This window comes from Amblyraja radiata, chromosome 10, assembly GCF_010909765.2.
Source record: "Amblyraja radiata isolate CabotCenter1 chromosome 10, sAmbRad1.1.pri, whole genome shotgun sequence".
NCBI lineage: Eukaryota > Metazoa > Chordata > Chondrichthyes > Rajiformes > Rajidae > Amblyraja > Amblyraja radiata.
In genome coordinates, this window is record NC_045965.1 from 22,530,536 (window position 1) to 22,547,037 (window position 16,502).

General features: G+C 42.4%; 1 protein-coding gene across 3 annotated transcripts in view; it reads left to right on the top strand.

The window, feature by feature from the left end:
• Positions 1-16,502, top strand: part of rabgap1l (RAB GTPase activating protein 1 like) — a 271,539-nt gene that overhangs the window by 8,808 nt on the left and 246,229 nt on the right. For all 3 annotated transcript variants that reach the window (XM_033028335.1, XM_033028336.1, XM_033028337.1), the window contains exons 2-3: positions 5,009-5,167; positions 8,133-8,304. In XM_033028335.1, coding sequence (XP_032884226.1) covers positions 5,033-5,167; positions 8,133-8,304 — 307 coding nt within the window. In that variant the 5' untranslated portion in view covers positions 5,009-5,032. The remainder of the gene's footprint in view (positions 1-5,008; positions 5,168-8,132; positions 8,305-16,502) is intronic.

The window sequence follows — 16,502 nt, forward strand, 5'->3', positions numbered from 1 at the left end:
TCAGGTGGAAACCAAGACGGTTGTCTACTCAACACCTCTGGCTGAATATGACATAAAAATTGTTCAGCTTAATTCAGAGGCATTGAGTGTCAGAATCAAGAGGTCATGATGCAGAATTAGAGGACTTTGGTCAAGCCTCATTTGGAGTATTGTGTGTAGTTTTGGTTGCCCCATTACAGAGGGATGCAGAGGCTTTGGATAGGGTGTAGACGGCATTTACCAAAATGTTGCCTGGATTTGGGGGTATTAGTTATAAGGAGATTTGGACAGACTAAGGTTGTTTTCTCGGGAACATAGAAACATAGAAAATAGGTGCAGGAGTAGGCCATTCGGCCCTTCGAGCCTGCACCGCCATTCAATATGATCATGGCTGATCATCCAACTGGAGGTTGAGGGATGACCTGATAGAAGTTTCTTACACAAAGGGTGATGGGTGCCTGGAATGTGTTGCCAGGTGTGGGGGTGTGAAGGCAGATATGTCAGTGGTGTTTAAGAGGCTTTTAGATAGGCTCATGGATGTGCATGGAATGAAGGGTTACAGATCATGTGCAAGCAGATGAGATGATCTTATCTTGGCATCATGTTGAGCACAGACATTGTGGGCTAATGGGCTTGTTCCTCTGGTATACTTTTGTCTATTCCAATCTTTAGTAAGTGGTAGATTCAACCATTATTGATGGGGATGGCTGATCTTTGAACCATCTCGTTGTTTTAGCTGTTTAATTGTCCTCCAGCTTGAGGTGGCAGAACTGATTCTTTAATTGTGGAACTGCTTAGTTCCCTCTACTGCTCCAGCTGGTTTTGCTGTTTAGCATTCCTATGCGTGCATTCCTGTACTGCTGCATCACCCAGTTGATATCTTAATTTTAGCTACGCATGGTACATGCCCTTCAATCCTCATTGAAGCATGGCTAATCCCCTGGCTTTATTGCACTGGTGGAGGGAGGAAATGTCAGTTCATGAGGAAAGATTGTGATGTTGTACATTTCAGGCTGCTGTTGATCAAACCACAGAAGGCTCTTTTGGTTTGAGGATGTGACTTTGTCCCTGCAAGGGCTGTACAGTGGTTGTTCCTACCTGTTTATGGTTGTTCCCATCATGAACAGATGCATTTGCAACAGCTACATTCGTCAGGACAAGGTCAAACTAGTTTATCCATTTTGCTTTCAGTTTCAGAATATATCTGCCAGCTAAATCCTTTATTACTCTTAGTAATGGGCATTGAAGTCTCCACCCAGAGTTTCAGTACTGTTTCTAACTGTTGTTCAACATGCAGGAGCCCTGATTCATCATCTGATGGAGGATGGTAATCAGGAGGAGGTTTCCTTGCCCATGTTTGGCCTGATGCCATGAAACATCTGAGGGCTTCCAGGCCACTCCTGTCTGTTTCTATTCCACTTTGGTGTGTTTGTCTTGCCGGTGGGATGGGAGTTATCCAGGTATGGGCAAGTTTTAAGGTTGAGAGGGAAGATCCTGATGCAAGGTTTTAACCCAAAACGTCGACTTGCACATTTGTTCTTAACAGATGCTGCTTGACCCGTTGAGTTCCTCCGACATTATGTTTTTTTGTTCCAGATTCCAGTATCTGCAGTCTCTTTTATCTTCATTATGAAATAGGTGTCTGGCATTTGTCTGTAAAATATAATTCTGTAAGTATAACTGATACAGGCTGCTGAAAAATCAAAGAAAACACTTCAGACATTGGAAACCTGAAATAAAAGCAAAGTGCTGGAAACACTCATCAGGTCAAGAAGCATTTGCAGAAAAGGCAAATATAGTTAACTTGCCGAATCAAAGGCTAAGTGTTCTTATCTTTACATATCTTTCCCGACCTACTGAATGTTTCCAGCATTTTCTGTTTTTAAGTGAAAAAATTGTTGCTTGCCTTTCTCAACTCTTCAAATTTTGACAAGGTTCTCCAGCTGTTTGTAAGGAGGGCTGTGGGAGATTGACTGGGTTGGCAACACAAATACTGATGACATTTTGTGTCTTCACGTTATTGTTCTGTTTCAACATGGTGGTTATTTACAGCCAGCGGGTCATTTAAAAGGGTATTTATAATAATTTGTATTGCTGTGGGTCAGAATTTTTCTTCACAGTCCAATCACGAAACATCCACATTCACCATTAGAGCCATATAGCATGGAAACAGGCCCCTCGGCCCAATTCATCTATGCCCCATCTAAGCTAGTCCAATTTTCCTGCTTTGAACTCATCTATGTTTTACTAAAACTCTCATCTTGTCTGTGTGTGTGCAATTCATGCGCTGAATTATGCCAAAACTGTACACAATAGCGCTACATTTTTAGACCGCCTTACTCACCATTGTCCTGTGGTGCGGTGTATCAAGTTTCATTTAGATTGATGGTAAGTTTTACAAGTTATTCACATTTAAAACTTAAAACATTTAACTTTTCACTTAACTTATCAGTGTCAAAAATCCAAATCCTTGCTGGCCCTGCCCGCAGCAATGTTGGAATCACAGGACACTGAGTTCTGGCAGCAAGTGAAATCTAATTTTTTTTCCTGGCAGCATTTTTAAAAAAAGTTTAAAATGAGGGAGAGTGAATAAGGGGAAACGAGCCGCCCCTGCACAGTTAGGGCCTAGCGGTGAATGGTGGAATATTGCGTTGGGGAATCGGGTTGCGTTGGGGAACGGGTGAGTTGTGGAATAGGCCTCCTGTGGGGCTATGGGTGAGTGGTGGAATATTGCGTTGGGGGAACGGGTTACGTTGGGGGACCAGGCCTCCCGTGTGATAGGGACCCAACAGGTCCCACTTGGTCTAGTATCCCTCTAAGCCTTTCCTACCAATCTAACTGTCCAAAAGTATTTTAAATGTTGTTATTGTACCTGGTTCAACTACCTCCTCTGGCAATTGTTCCATATACCCACCACCATCTGAGTAGAAATACACCTCCATGTCACCTCCACTCATCCTCCTGCATTTCAAGGAATAAAGTTCTAGCCAACCCAACCTTTCCCTATAACTCAGGCCCTCAAGTCCTGGAAATATTCTCATAAATCTTCACTGCACTCTTTCCAGTTTAAATTATGGAGACTACATTTTAGAAAATCAATATAATTAACTGAATGCGAATTCCATAACTGCTATCATGCGATTTGAATTAGTAACATTATTTGGGTTACTAATCTGGATTGCTGATAACATTGCATTGATTTCAGTCTTCGTAACTTCACATGTCCAAGCATAAAAAATATTTCGCAGATTTCATTATAGATTTATATTCCCTTGGAAGAAAGGTTCAATTGGTGAAAAACTAGCTCTAATTTCATTATTGTGCCTCTTGTTTGTATTCATCCATTAAAGGAAAGAGTAACCAATTATCTTAGTTCAGATACCCTCAGTTATCTAGAGCCAGAACAATCCATGCTTATCGTGGTCCTCGTGAACTTTAAGCCTTGCTCTTTGTGGTCTAATTGTTGGGTGAGACTTTGAAGAAGGATCTGCAAACAAATGTCTCAGGGTGATGCTCTGGAAGTGGGGCAGGGCAGGGGATCAAGGTAGAGGACAGAGCTCCATCTGGGGCCCGGGTCAGAGCTCCAAGCTGGGGCCTGGGGCATTCAAGGCTGAGGTAGATTTTTAAATTGTAATGCGTTGCGGAGCAGGCTCGAATGGCCATATGGCCTTCTCTTCCGATCTCTTTATGTATCTCAGGTTTAGTCAAAACGTACGTATCCTGACATTTAATAAGATGAAGGCTGATCATTAACCTCTGTACTACTTCCCTGCGGTAACCGTTGAATTCTGTTAAGAACTAAAAATATATTGATCATTGCCTTGAACGCACTCAATGGCTGAGCCTGTGTGGTCCTTTTGTAGGGCACTCCAAAGATCTCCTGAACTGTAGCTGTGTTTTCTTATTTCCGATCTTGAATGGCTTTCACCTTCGTTTCAGATAATTAACCCTTGGTTCTATGCACTTAGCAAGGCAAGTCGTCAATTCTACATCAACCCTGTCTAGTTTGTAAAAAATTGTATTCTTTTAACATTCTACTAAACTCCAGAGTGTAGGCCAGATCTGCCTAATCTCTCCTAATAGAACAACACTATCATCAGGAATCATTACTTTACTGTAGACTTTATATCAGATAAGCAGCGCGGAAACAGGCCCTTCGGCCAACGCGTCTGCGCTGACCAGCAATCACCCCGTACACTAGTTCTATCCTACACACTAGGGGCAATTTACAATGTTACCGAAGCCAATTAACCTACAAACCTGTGCGTCTTTGGAGTGTGGGAGGAAACCGAAGCACCCAGAGAAAACCCACGCGGCTGCAGGGAGAACGTACAAACTTTAGGCAACACCCGTAGTCAGGACCAAACGCAGGTCTCTGGCACTGTAAGGCAGCAGCTATGCCCCTGTGCCACTATGCTGTTCCGTTCTGGCGAACCTTTATTGAACTTCCTCTTGCAAGTGTATATCTCCTTAGGTAGCGAGAGCTGTGCGCAATATTGCAGGAGCAGTCTCACCAGTGCTCTGTATTGCTGCATTGAGATGTCTTTACTTTTGAGCTTGGATCTTCTTGGAATAAAGGCCAACATATAATTTGCTTTCCTGATGGCTCACTGTACCTGCATTTTAACTTCCAGTGATTCATGTGCAAGGACACCTAGATTCCTCTGAATGTATCTTTCAATCATTTAGCATTTAAAGAAATACTCCACTGTTTTAGTTATTTTTAACCAATGTGGACGCCCTTTCTTTTTTGAGTTATATTCAGCCTGCTATGTCCTCACCCACTCAGTTAGCCTGTATTCCTCCGAGATTCCTCTATATCCCCCTTACAGTTTAGCTCAGAACCTTAGTGTATGATGAATTGTGTTGTCAATAATTTAGTCTTGCTACAAGGAAAGCCGCAGGTGAAGCCGATACAAGTGTAAACATTTGTAGGATATTGTTTAATTTAACTGATAATTGGATTTAGCTGCTGCCGTGATGAGGTTTCATGACTTTTTTCAGAGATCCTTTTTATACACTCTTTCAGGGTGCTGCCGTGCGTTGTTATGCGATGGATGACCAGGCTGCTTTGAGGAAGGTGAGCGGTTCCTCAGACTCTGTTTCCACAGTGAACAGCGAGGAGTTTGTCATTGTGTCTCAGCAAGCAGATCCGTCCGCCACCAATGAAGAAAAACCAGCGTTGAAGGTAACCAGCCATTTATTCTTATCAAGAACAAAAACTTTTCTCTGACTTTTTTATGACAAAAACTTTAGTCTGTCTCTCTTTATGGCCAGAACTCTTCTTGCTTAAACTCTCAACTTTGCAGCATTTGATCACGCTTAGCAGGCTTTCCTTCAATCTCCATAAACTGCTGTACAAAACAGGAAATGCAGATTTTCAGTGTTTTTGCAGGAATACTGTTAAGGGTATGGGTGTGGGGTACTGACCTCCCCACCATCAAAGGGATCTATAAGAGACTGTCTCAAAAAGGCAGCTAATATCATCAAGGACCCACACCACTCCGGCCATGCTCTCATTTCACTCTTCATATCTAAGGTAAGAAACATAGAAACATAGAAATTAGGTGCAGGAGTAGGCCATTCGGCCCTTCGAGCCTGCACCGCCATTCAATATGATCATGGCTGATCATCCAACTCAGTATCCCGTACCTGCCTTCTCTCCATACCCTCTGATCCCTTAGCCACAAGGGCCACATCTAACTCCCTCTTAAATATAGTAAGAAGATATAGGATTCTGAAAACAGCAAGTCCAGGTTCAGGAACAGCTTCTTCCCAACAACCATCAGGCTATAAACTGCAACTAAACTCTGCCAAGGTTGCACTAGGATTTTGGGCTTTGTTTTGTTTAAGCACTAAATTGTTTTTATTTATATTGAACTTCTTGGGGTTTTTTTGTTTGTTTATTATATTATGTATTGAATACTGTGTTCACAAACCCGTTACACTGCTCCTGCAAGTAAGAGTTTCATTTTTCCATTTTGGGACATATGAGAATAAAACTCTCTTGGCTCTCTTGATTCTTGACATAGGTTTACTGCACCACAATCGTGTGGTGGGAAGCAGAAAACAACGTATCCTTACAGAAGTAAGCATTCTGAGAGAAAGATACATTGAAAAGACAGCTTGCTTTCCATTAAGTGGCACTGGGCCTCTACTCGCTGGAGTATTGAAGGATGAGAGGGTACCTCATTGAAACGTACCGAATAGGGAAAGGCCTGGATAGAGTAGATGTGGAGAGGATGTTTCCACTAGTGGGAGAGTCTCGGACCAGAGGTCATAGACTCTGGATTAAAGGACATTCCTTGAGGAAGGAGATGAGGAGGAATTTATGTCAGAGTGGTGAATCTGTGGAATTCATTGCCACAGAAGGCTGTGGAAGCCGTCAATGTATATATTTAAGACAGAGATAGATAGATTCTTGATTAGTGCGGGCGTCAGGGGTTACGGGGAGAAGACAGGAGAATGGGTTTAGGAGGGTTAGATAGACCAGCCATAATTAAATGGCAGAGTAGACTTGATGGGCCGAATGGCCTAATTCTGCTCCTATCACTTATGAACTTATGAGTTCTTCAGTGTTTCAAGATAGTGTAACAGTTTGCAAAGACAAGGGGTGCAGAGCCATGACATTGATTTCAGACACAAATTATGTTCCAGCTGTAATCCCAGATTCTAATAATGCCATATGTTGGAGATAGATTCAGCACAGGCTGGATAATTTAATTGCTTTAGACTTTACTTTAGACTTCAGAGATACAGTGTGGAAACAGGCCCTTCGGTCCACCGAGTCTGCGCTGACCAGTGGCCACCCCATACACTAGCACTATCCTACACACTAGAGACAATTACAACTTTACTGAAGTCAATTAACCAACAAACCCATACATCTTTGGACTGTGGGAGGAAACCGGAACACCCGGAGAAAACCCACGCGGTCACAGAGAGAATATACAAACTCCATACAGATAGCACCCATAGTCAGGATCAAACATGGGCCACTGGTGTTGTAAAGCACTAACACTATTGCTGTATCACTGTGCCGCCCTGCTTTAGTACATTCAACTGACCATAGGTTTGGTGGGGTATTCATTTATAGAATAATGCCTGATTCTACCACACTTTCAGGTAAAACTAAATCCAGAAACTAGGTAACCCCAGCATGTCATGAAGTGTCTATGGGGAAAGAAGCAATATTAATATTTCAGGCCAATGATATTCCTGCCATAGATCTCTAGTTTTGAATACCCATAATATTCCCCTAATGTAGGTGGTATTGCAGATAGTGAAGATGGTTGTCAGAAATTGCAGCAGGATCTTGATCAGTTGGCCAGGTGGGCTGAGGAATGGTTGATGGAATTTAATACAGGGAAATGTGAGGTGTTGTATTTTGGAAAGTCTAATATGGGCAGGACCTACACAGTGAATGGTAGGACTCTGGGAAGTATCGTAGAGCAGAGTGATCTCGGAGTGCAGGTACATAGTTCATTTAAGGTGGCGTCGCAGGTAGATGGGTTGGTCAAAAAGGGTGTGGGTGAATCCCAAGGAGAGAGTAAGGGGCACAGGCAGCCTCTTGTGCCTCCACTTAACACCTGCCAGCCTCCGTCTCCACCTCCCTCACCCCTTCCCCACCTTGCTCCGTCTGCCCTTCCTTCACTTTCTCATCCGGTTCCACCTTTCACCTGCCTCTCTCAGACCTCATGCAGGATCTCAACCCACAATACTGACTGTCCCTTTGTTTTCACAGATGCTGCTCAACCCACTGAGTTCATCCAGCATTTTTTTTAGTTTCAGATTACAGGCAGTTTCTTGTCTTCATGGCTAATTTAGAATGATGAAGGCTGCCAAGTTCATTTCAGAACTCTGGAGAAAATTATTAAATTAAGTAATTTATTGAAAATATAAAATGAGACTCTAATCTGTGCAATTAAGTTCTGATTTTATATAAGCAGCAAGTTTTAAAAGCTTGCGTAAATTGGTTTATGTTTCAGATTCAGTAAGTGAAGAGTTTTGTAACTTTAAAAAATACCCCAAATATTAGGTGAAGCTGGAGAGTTTTCAGTAGCCGGTGACTGAACAAATGCATTGGATTGTAATGTATGTCTACATGTTGTGAATGACTTTGCAATGCGTTACTTTGTTGTCACCCTCTCCAGATCGCTTGTAATGGGGATGAGCAGCAACTAAAGGCAGCACTGGAGGAAGGACAGAAAGATGAAATAATAACTGGAGCAGCAGGAGAAAGTGGATGTAGAAGCCTGAGGACCCGAGAAAAAATGTTGAAACAAAAGCCTCTGCATTTAATCTTGGATTCCTCTGCAATGGAAGGTAATCAAGTACTTATTGATGTGTGCTTAAGACGGATTAAATATATATAACTGGAGCACAGAGAATAGATGCACGCATGCCAGCAGGGAACAAGAAATAGTTTGGAGAGACAAGGATGCTGGTTTACAAAAAAATACACACATTGCTGGAGTAACTCAGTGGGTCAAGCAGCATCTCTGGAGAACATGGATAGGTGACATACCAAAGATAGACACAAAGTACTCGAGTAACTCAGCGGGTCAGGCAGCATCTCTGGAGACAAAGGATGGGTGACTTTTCGGGTCAGGTAACATCTTCAGACGCACACATGTATAGGTGACATTTTGGATCTGAAGAAGGATCCCGACACAAAATGTCACCTATCCATGTTGTCCAGAGATGCCACCTGACCCGCTGAGCTACTCCAGCCTCTTCTGTCTTTTTTTCCAAGAAATAGCATGTTTTTGCATAGACTTTACTCATAATATGTTCACGTGAAATGATATTCTCTGTGATACTGAATAATATTAGAAATTTGGTAAGATGCCTGGCACAAACTTCAATGCCGTGAATATTGCCCACTCCTGTGTCACTCCAGTTCATGGAAGCGGGGAACAACATTATATCGTGACAACCTTGCAGCAGATAATGTTACCGTGTTACACAGATTAGGATCCTTGTCATCTGTGGTAGACTTTGAGGAAGGCAAACAGAGCAAAAGGGGAAATGTGCATCTACTTTGCACCCTGTGTCGTATTTTGGATATTTTGAATACAATCACATTAATTATGTTGCTTCCACTCTGCCCTGAAAGTGGCCTCAGTATTATTTGCATGTATATTTCCTCAGTGAGGAGAGGAAGTTGCTTTCCTGAAACAGAACTCTCTTCAGCTTCATTGTTGAATGGTTGTATCACATATTAGACTGTTTACTTGCAATTCAAGTTCTACAAGTGCCATCTGCAGAGCAACATTGTGTGTAACCAACTGAATTTACGATGAAATAAAACCTCAAACCGCTGGAAACATTCCTCACGTCAGGGAGATCTTTGGCAAGAAAAAAAGATTTAACGCTTCAGGTCAATGGCACTTGATCATGGGAAAATTAGAAACCAAGCATGTTTAAAGTTACAGAGAGGGCAAGGGATGGAGAGAATAATGTCTATGTCTGTGATTGGTGGGGCCGCAGTGAGACTCCTGACGGGCACCCGAAAAAGGGACCAAATCACCCCGATCCTGGCCTCTCTCCACTGGCTCCCCGTGCGGTTCCGTATAAACTTCAAGATACTCCTCCATGTCTACAAAGCCCTCAATGGGCTTGCCCCCACCTACATAAAAAGTCTTCTCACCCACCACTCCACTTCCAGGCCCCTCAGATTGGCCGACTTGGGGTTGCTGAATATCCCACGGTCTAGGCATAAGCTCTGGGGAGACTGCGCCTTTGCGGTTGCAGCCCCTAGGCTGTGGAACAGCATCCCCTTTCCCATCAGAACTGCCCCCTCCATCGACTCTTTTAAGTCAAGACTAAAGACTTATATATACTCCCAAGCCTTTCCTGACGTCCTCTGAGTGAGGGCTACATGTATATATGTATGTAGTCTGTTTTGTTGTGCTATTCTTATAACAAATGTAAAGCACTTTGGCCAACGAGAGTTGTTTTTTAAATGTGCTATATAAATAAATGTGACTTGACTTGACTTGACCTAGGTTGCTTTTGGTTTTGGAGGCCATTGAAGGTGAGCATGGTAGCCATTCTTGAAACACACTGCTATTCTCTGTCAGAAAGGAGTGGCCATGGATTTCCATTCTAACCATTCTTGAGGCACTGTCAATATAAGGTCTGTAGCTTTTCAAGATAAACAAAGTCCATCACTGCTACCTCAAGGAACTGTTAAAGGTGCGATAAACAGAACTGTGACATTCAGTAGGTAAGGCAGCATCTGTGGAGAGAGAAAAACAGTTAACATCTCAGGTCAATGACTTTTCACCAAAAAAGGAAAAAATTGAGATCTTCTACTTCTTGCGAATGAAACATAAATAAACCAAAGGAATAGTTAGATCTCAAGCCGGGTGTTGAGTAGCCAGGTTGTTGTCTCTGTGTCAATGTCTGCCATGCCCTGAGTGGTAGAGCAGGCACTCAGAGATGACATGGTTGGCTGACTAGTTGTTCTGCTCCGCATTCACAGGCTGTGCTCAGGCGTAGTCCCCATCTCCACATGCTGGCATTGAAACGCCCAACTCCAGTACGAAGTCTGTTGAGCATCACCCATGCTCCTCTGGGGAGGTCAGACCCTGGACAGCTTTTATCTGGTGAAGAGATGTAGCTGTGTAATGGAGATGAGGTTGCCTTCTGCTCCTGTGACCACTTGGTGGCTATCCAGTGTGCTTTTGTCTCAGTTGGCTGGATGGATGCTCAAAACTCATTTAAAGGGAAGGAGAGGCTTGGAGAGGCTTGAGGGGTATACCACCAACATCTCAAGAACTTAGTGTGAATCACTATAATCATTTTTATGTGCTCCATATAACTCATAATTTAGCTGGCTCAGTGTTAAACCAGTTTAGGTGGTGGATGTAGATGCCCTCCATTCTTAGCTCCTTCCCTCTCCTTAGAACGTTCTGAAAGAGGCTGATTGACGTGAAATAGTGTTTTTTAATTATGAATGTGGCAGGTAATAATCGGCATGAGATCATTTACATTTTATTATATCTAAAGCAGTGAAGTTTCTCGAGTTTCTGAAGTTTACACAGAGAGTGGTGAATCTGTGGAATTCTCTGCCACAGAAGGTAGTTGAGTCCAGTTCATTGGCTATATTTAAGAGGGAGTTAGATGTGGCCCTTGTGGCTAAAGGGATCAGGGGGTATGGAGAGAAGGCAGGGATGGGATACTGAGTTGGATGATCAGCCATGATCATATCGAATGGTGGTGCAGGCTCGAAGGGCCGAATGGCCTACTCCTGCACCTATTTTCTATGTTTCTATCGATAGCCCTCAAGACCATATTTAAGTGGTCTACATTAAACCTTAGAGTTTTGCTGATTCCATACGAGCATCACAGAATGTAAAATCATTTGCCTGTTATTAGCTGCCACCTTCCCGAAGCTGAAAGTTCCTGGCCCTCCTCCTTCCATGTCATTGGTGTTGCCACACTAAATTCCTGAGATAATGTGCATATCTATGACCCAGATTACATTTGGGATATGGTGAAAAATATGATCAATCCCTGTGTGTTACATCTTTCCCATGTTAGGGTACTCCATTTTAGGTAAGGTGAAATGAGATGCCAGGTGATTTTCTTTTTGTGTGTTGTGACTGTCGGCAGACCAATTTCCCTCCAGGGATGAATAAAGTTGTATCGTTTATCGTAAACACAGAAGAAAGATGAAAATAGTTGAACAGTTTTAATATTAGATGCATATTTCCGGACTAAAATTATTTTCAGAGTTCAACTATGAATCTTTATAAAATCTTCTAACAGTTAATTTGGTGTAGATTTCAGCAGCCAGTAATTTGTCATTCTACAATAACCTGGAAATACAACTGAATAGAGAAAGAAAGAGAAGTATATCCTTCAGACATTTTATTACAGTGATCATTCTGAAGAAATACCATTTTTTTTGCATATTAGTGTTAATTACCTTTGTTGCACAAGTGCTAGCGTGGGATCACAGCTATTGAGAGAGTTATTTACAAATATGTTTAATTTAAAACTTGTTTGAATCTTTACACACTTTCATGTAACATTGTTCTGAATGTTATTGCATGCCTCCTGTGTTTCACAATCAGGAATTGGGTACAATTAACAAAGAATGCCTTTGAACAGTGTTATGCATTTTGCTCTGCTTTCCTTCAGCAAAAGACTCTTCATAGAAAGAAGTTAACCAAATTTCATGTTCACTTTGGTTTATTGGCTGCAATGAAGTTCTTATAAAGAGATCAAACTCAATTTTATAGAAAGTCAAATCCTTGATTCCATTACTGAGGCTAGCATGAGTAAGAATATGTTCTCATGCATCAAACTAAATATTCCAGGATTTCGTTGCTTCAGGTGTGATAGAATTGGAGGGGCAAGAGGTGGAGGTGTTGCATTGCTTATCAGGGAAGATATTACAGCAGTGCTTTGGCAGGATAGATTAGAGGGCTCGTCTAGGGAGGCTATTTGGGTGGAACTGAGAAATGGGAAAGGGGTAGCAACACTTATAGGGGGTGTATTATAGACCGCCAAATGGGGAGCGAGAATTGGAAGAGCAAATATGTAAGGAGATTGCAGATATTAGTAGTAAGCACAAGGTAATAATGGATGGGATTTATATACCGTCTTTCTAATATTCAAGGCGCTTTACATCGCATTATTCATTCACTCCTCAGTCACACTCGGTGGTGGTAAGCTACTTCTGTAGCCACAGCTGCCCTGGGGCAGACTGACGGAAGCGTGGCTGCCATTCTGCGCCTACGGCCCCTCCGACCACCACCAATCACTCACACACATTCACACACAGGCAAAGGTGGGTGAAGTGTCTTGCCCAAGGACACAACGACAGTATGCACTCCAAGCGGGATTCGAACCGGCCACCTTCCGGTTGCCAGCCGAACACTTAGCCCATTGTGCCATCTGTCGGGAGATTGTGGGAGATTTCAATTTTCCACACATAGACTGGGAAACACATTCTGTAAATGGGCTGGATGGGTTTGAGTTTGTAAAATGTGTGCAGGATAGTTTTTTGCAGCAATACATAGAAGTACCTACTAGAGAAGGGGCGGTGCTGGACCTCCTGTTAGGAAATGAGACGGGTCAGGTGGCAGAGGTATGCGTTGGGGAACAGTTCGGGACCAGTGATCACAATACCATTAGTTTCAATATAATTATGGAGAGGGTCAGAACTGGACCTAGGGTTGAGATTTTTGATTGGAGAAAGGCTAACTTTGAGGAGATGCGAAAGGATTTAAAAGGAGTAAATTGGGACTTTTTGTTTTATGGGAAAGATGTGGAAGAGAAATGGAGTACATTTAAAGGTGAAATTTTAAGAGTACAGAATCTTTATGTCCCTGTTCGGTTGAAAGGAAATAGTAAAAATTGGAAAGAGCCATGGTTTTCAAGGGAAATTGGACACTTGGTTCGGAAAAAGAGAGAGATCTACAATTATTATAGGCAGCATGGAGTAAATGAGGTGCTTGAGGAGTATAAAGAATGTAAAAAGAATCTTAAGAAAGAAATTAGAAAAGCTAAAAGAAGATATGAGGTTGCTTTGGCAAGTAAGGTGAAAGTAAATCCAAAGGGTTTCTACAGCTATATTAATAGCAAAATGATAACGAGGGATAAAGTTGGTCCATTAGAGAGTCAGAGTGGACAGCTATCTGCAGAGCCAAAAGAGATGGGGGAGATATTGAACAATTTCTTTTCTTCGGTATTCACCAAGGAGAAGGATATTGAATTATGTGAGGTAAGGGAAACAAGTAGAGTAGCTATGGAAACTATGAGATTCAAAGAAGAGGAAGTACTGACACTTTTGAGAAATATAAAAGTGGATAAGTCTCCAGGTCCGGACAGGATATTCCCTAGGACATTGAGGGAAGTTAGTGTAGAAATAGCAGGGGCTATGACAGAAATATTTCAAATGTCATTAGAAACGGGAATAGTGCCGGAGGATTGGCGTACTGCGCATGTTGTTCCATTGTTTAAAAAGGGGTCTAAGAGTAAACCTAGCAATTATAGACCTGTTAGTTTGACGTCAGTGGTGGGCAAATTAATGGAAAGGATACTTAGAGATAATATATATAAGCATCTGGATAAACAGGGTCTGATTAGGAACAGTCAACATGGATTTGTGCCTGGAAGGTCATGTTTGACTAATCTTCTTGAATTTTTTGAAGAGGTTACTCGGGAAATTGATGAGGGTAAAGCAGTGGATGTTGTATATATGGACTTCAGTAAGGCCTTTGACAAGGTTCCTCATGGAAGGTTGGTTAAGAAGGTTCAATGGTTGGGTATTAATGGTGGAGTAGCAAGATGGATTCAACAGTGGCTGAATGGGAGATGCCAGAGAGTAATGGTGGATGGTTGTTTGTCAGGTTGGAGGCCAGTGACTAGTGGGGTGCACAGGGATCTGTGTTGGGTCCACTGTTGTTTGTCATGTACATCAATGATCTGGATGATGGTGTGGTAAATTGGATTAGTAAGTATGCAGATGATATAAGATAGGTGGGGTTGTGGATAATGAAGAGTCTACAGAGAGATTTATGCCAGTTGGAAGAGTGGACTGAAAGATGGCAGATGGAGTTTAATGCTGATAAGTGTGAGGTGCTACATCTTGGCAGGACAAATCAAAATAGGACGTACATGGTAAATGGTAGGGAATTGAAGAATGCAGGTGAACAGAGGGATCTGGGAATAACTGTGCACAGTTCCCTGAAAGTGGAATCTCATGTAGATAGGGTGGTAAAGAAAGCTTTTGGTGTGCTGGCCTTTATAAATCAGAGCATTGAGTATAGAAGTTGGGATGTAATGTTAAAATTGTACAAGGCATTGGTGAGGCCAATTCTGGAGTATGGGGTACAATTTTGGTCGCCTAATTATAGGAAGGATGTCAACAAAATAGAGAGAGTACAGAGGAGATTTACTAGAATGTTGCCTGGGTTTCAGCAACTAAGTTACAGAGAAAGGTTGAACAAGTTAGGGCTTTATTCTTTGGAGCGCAGAAGGTTAAGGGGGGACTTGATAGAGGTCTTTAAAATGATGAGAGGGATAGACAGAGTTGACGTGGATAAGCTTTTCCCACTGAGAGTAGGGAAGATTCAAACAAGGGGACATGACTTGAGAATTAAGGGACAGAAGTTTAGGGGTAACATGAGGGGGAACTTCTTTACTCAGAGAGTGGTGGCTGTGTGGAATGAGCTTCCAGTGAAGGTGGTGGAGGCAGGTTCGTTTTTATCATTTAAAAATAAATTGGATAGTTATATGGACGGGAAAGGAATGGAGGGTTATGGTCTGAGCGCAGGTATATGGGACTAGGGGAGAATACATGTTCGGCACGGACTAGAAGGGTCGTGATGGCCTGTTTCCGTGCTGTAATTGTTATATGGTTATATGGTTATATCTTGGGATACATGCTTAACTGTGCACTGTCATGCAACCTAATAACCTTGAGTGGTTACATTCAACATGAAGACAATAAGAATGTGGTGCAGGGCAGCTCACCGTGTTCCTGGATGGGAAACCTGCTTATCAACCACTGTGTCAACAGCATGAGAATGACATTTTGTACTTTGCCCCTCAGTTAAGATGACACTGCTAGTTCAAATGTGCATGAGCCTTAGTAAGAAACTTCCCATACAGTCGTAAATACGGCTTACATTAAACCACAATTAATTCCACGGTGGCATTTCGACAGGATTTGAAGTTGTTTTTATCATGCATATTCCTTATCAACAGGTCTCATCTGTTGGACTAACCGCTTTGAAAGCTGAAATGGTTTTCCTGTCCTGGGAAATAAATATTTAAAAACTTCAGTTAGTCTAAAATACAAAAGCAGAACATTATGTGGTGTTTTTAAGCAGTTCCGTATTGGCTTTGCAAATCTTGGACATTGAGCAGATCCTGTCCGTCCTCTCATTACAGCAGCATGGAGCATTCCTGATGGTTAGAAATTAATAGTCCCACGGGATCTCCTGGTTGCCAACCATTACAACTCCCCTTCCCATTTGGGCCTCCACCACTTTCCAGAATGAGGCCACACACAAATTAGAGGAATAGCGCCTCATAGTTTGCTTGGGTAGCTTACAAACCAGTGGTATGAACATTTAATTCTCTAATTTTAAGTAACTTCATCTCATACTTCCTCCCCCCCTCCCTCCTTGTCCCCTTCCTCCTCCTGAGTCGTTTTACCAGTTTCACAGTTCTCCGCAATGTTTCTCTTGAGATCAAGACTTATCTAGTCAACAATGGACCTACCAGGCAATGCACTACCTGAAGTCAATGGTGGCTGGCCCTGATTGGTCCTGTTCCTTTCTCGCCTCCAGCTCTTCATGTCCTCTCCCACCTCCTACTTTCAGTGTGAAGAAGGGTCCCAACACAAAACGTCACCCATCTTTTTCTCCAGAGGTACTGCCCGGCCTCATTTTTGGGATCCGTATTACATTCAACTGGACACAACGTCTAGTGTGTTGTTATGTTCGCCAGAGCCAACTGATGACAAATCAAGATCTTGTGTGTACTTGCAGCCTCCA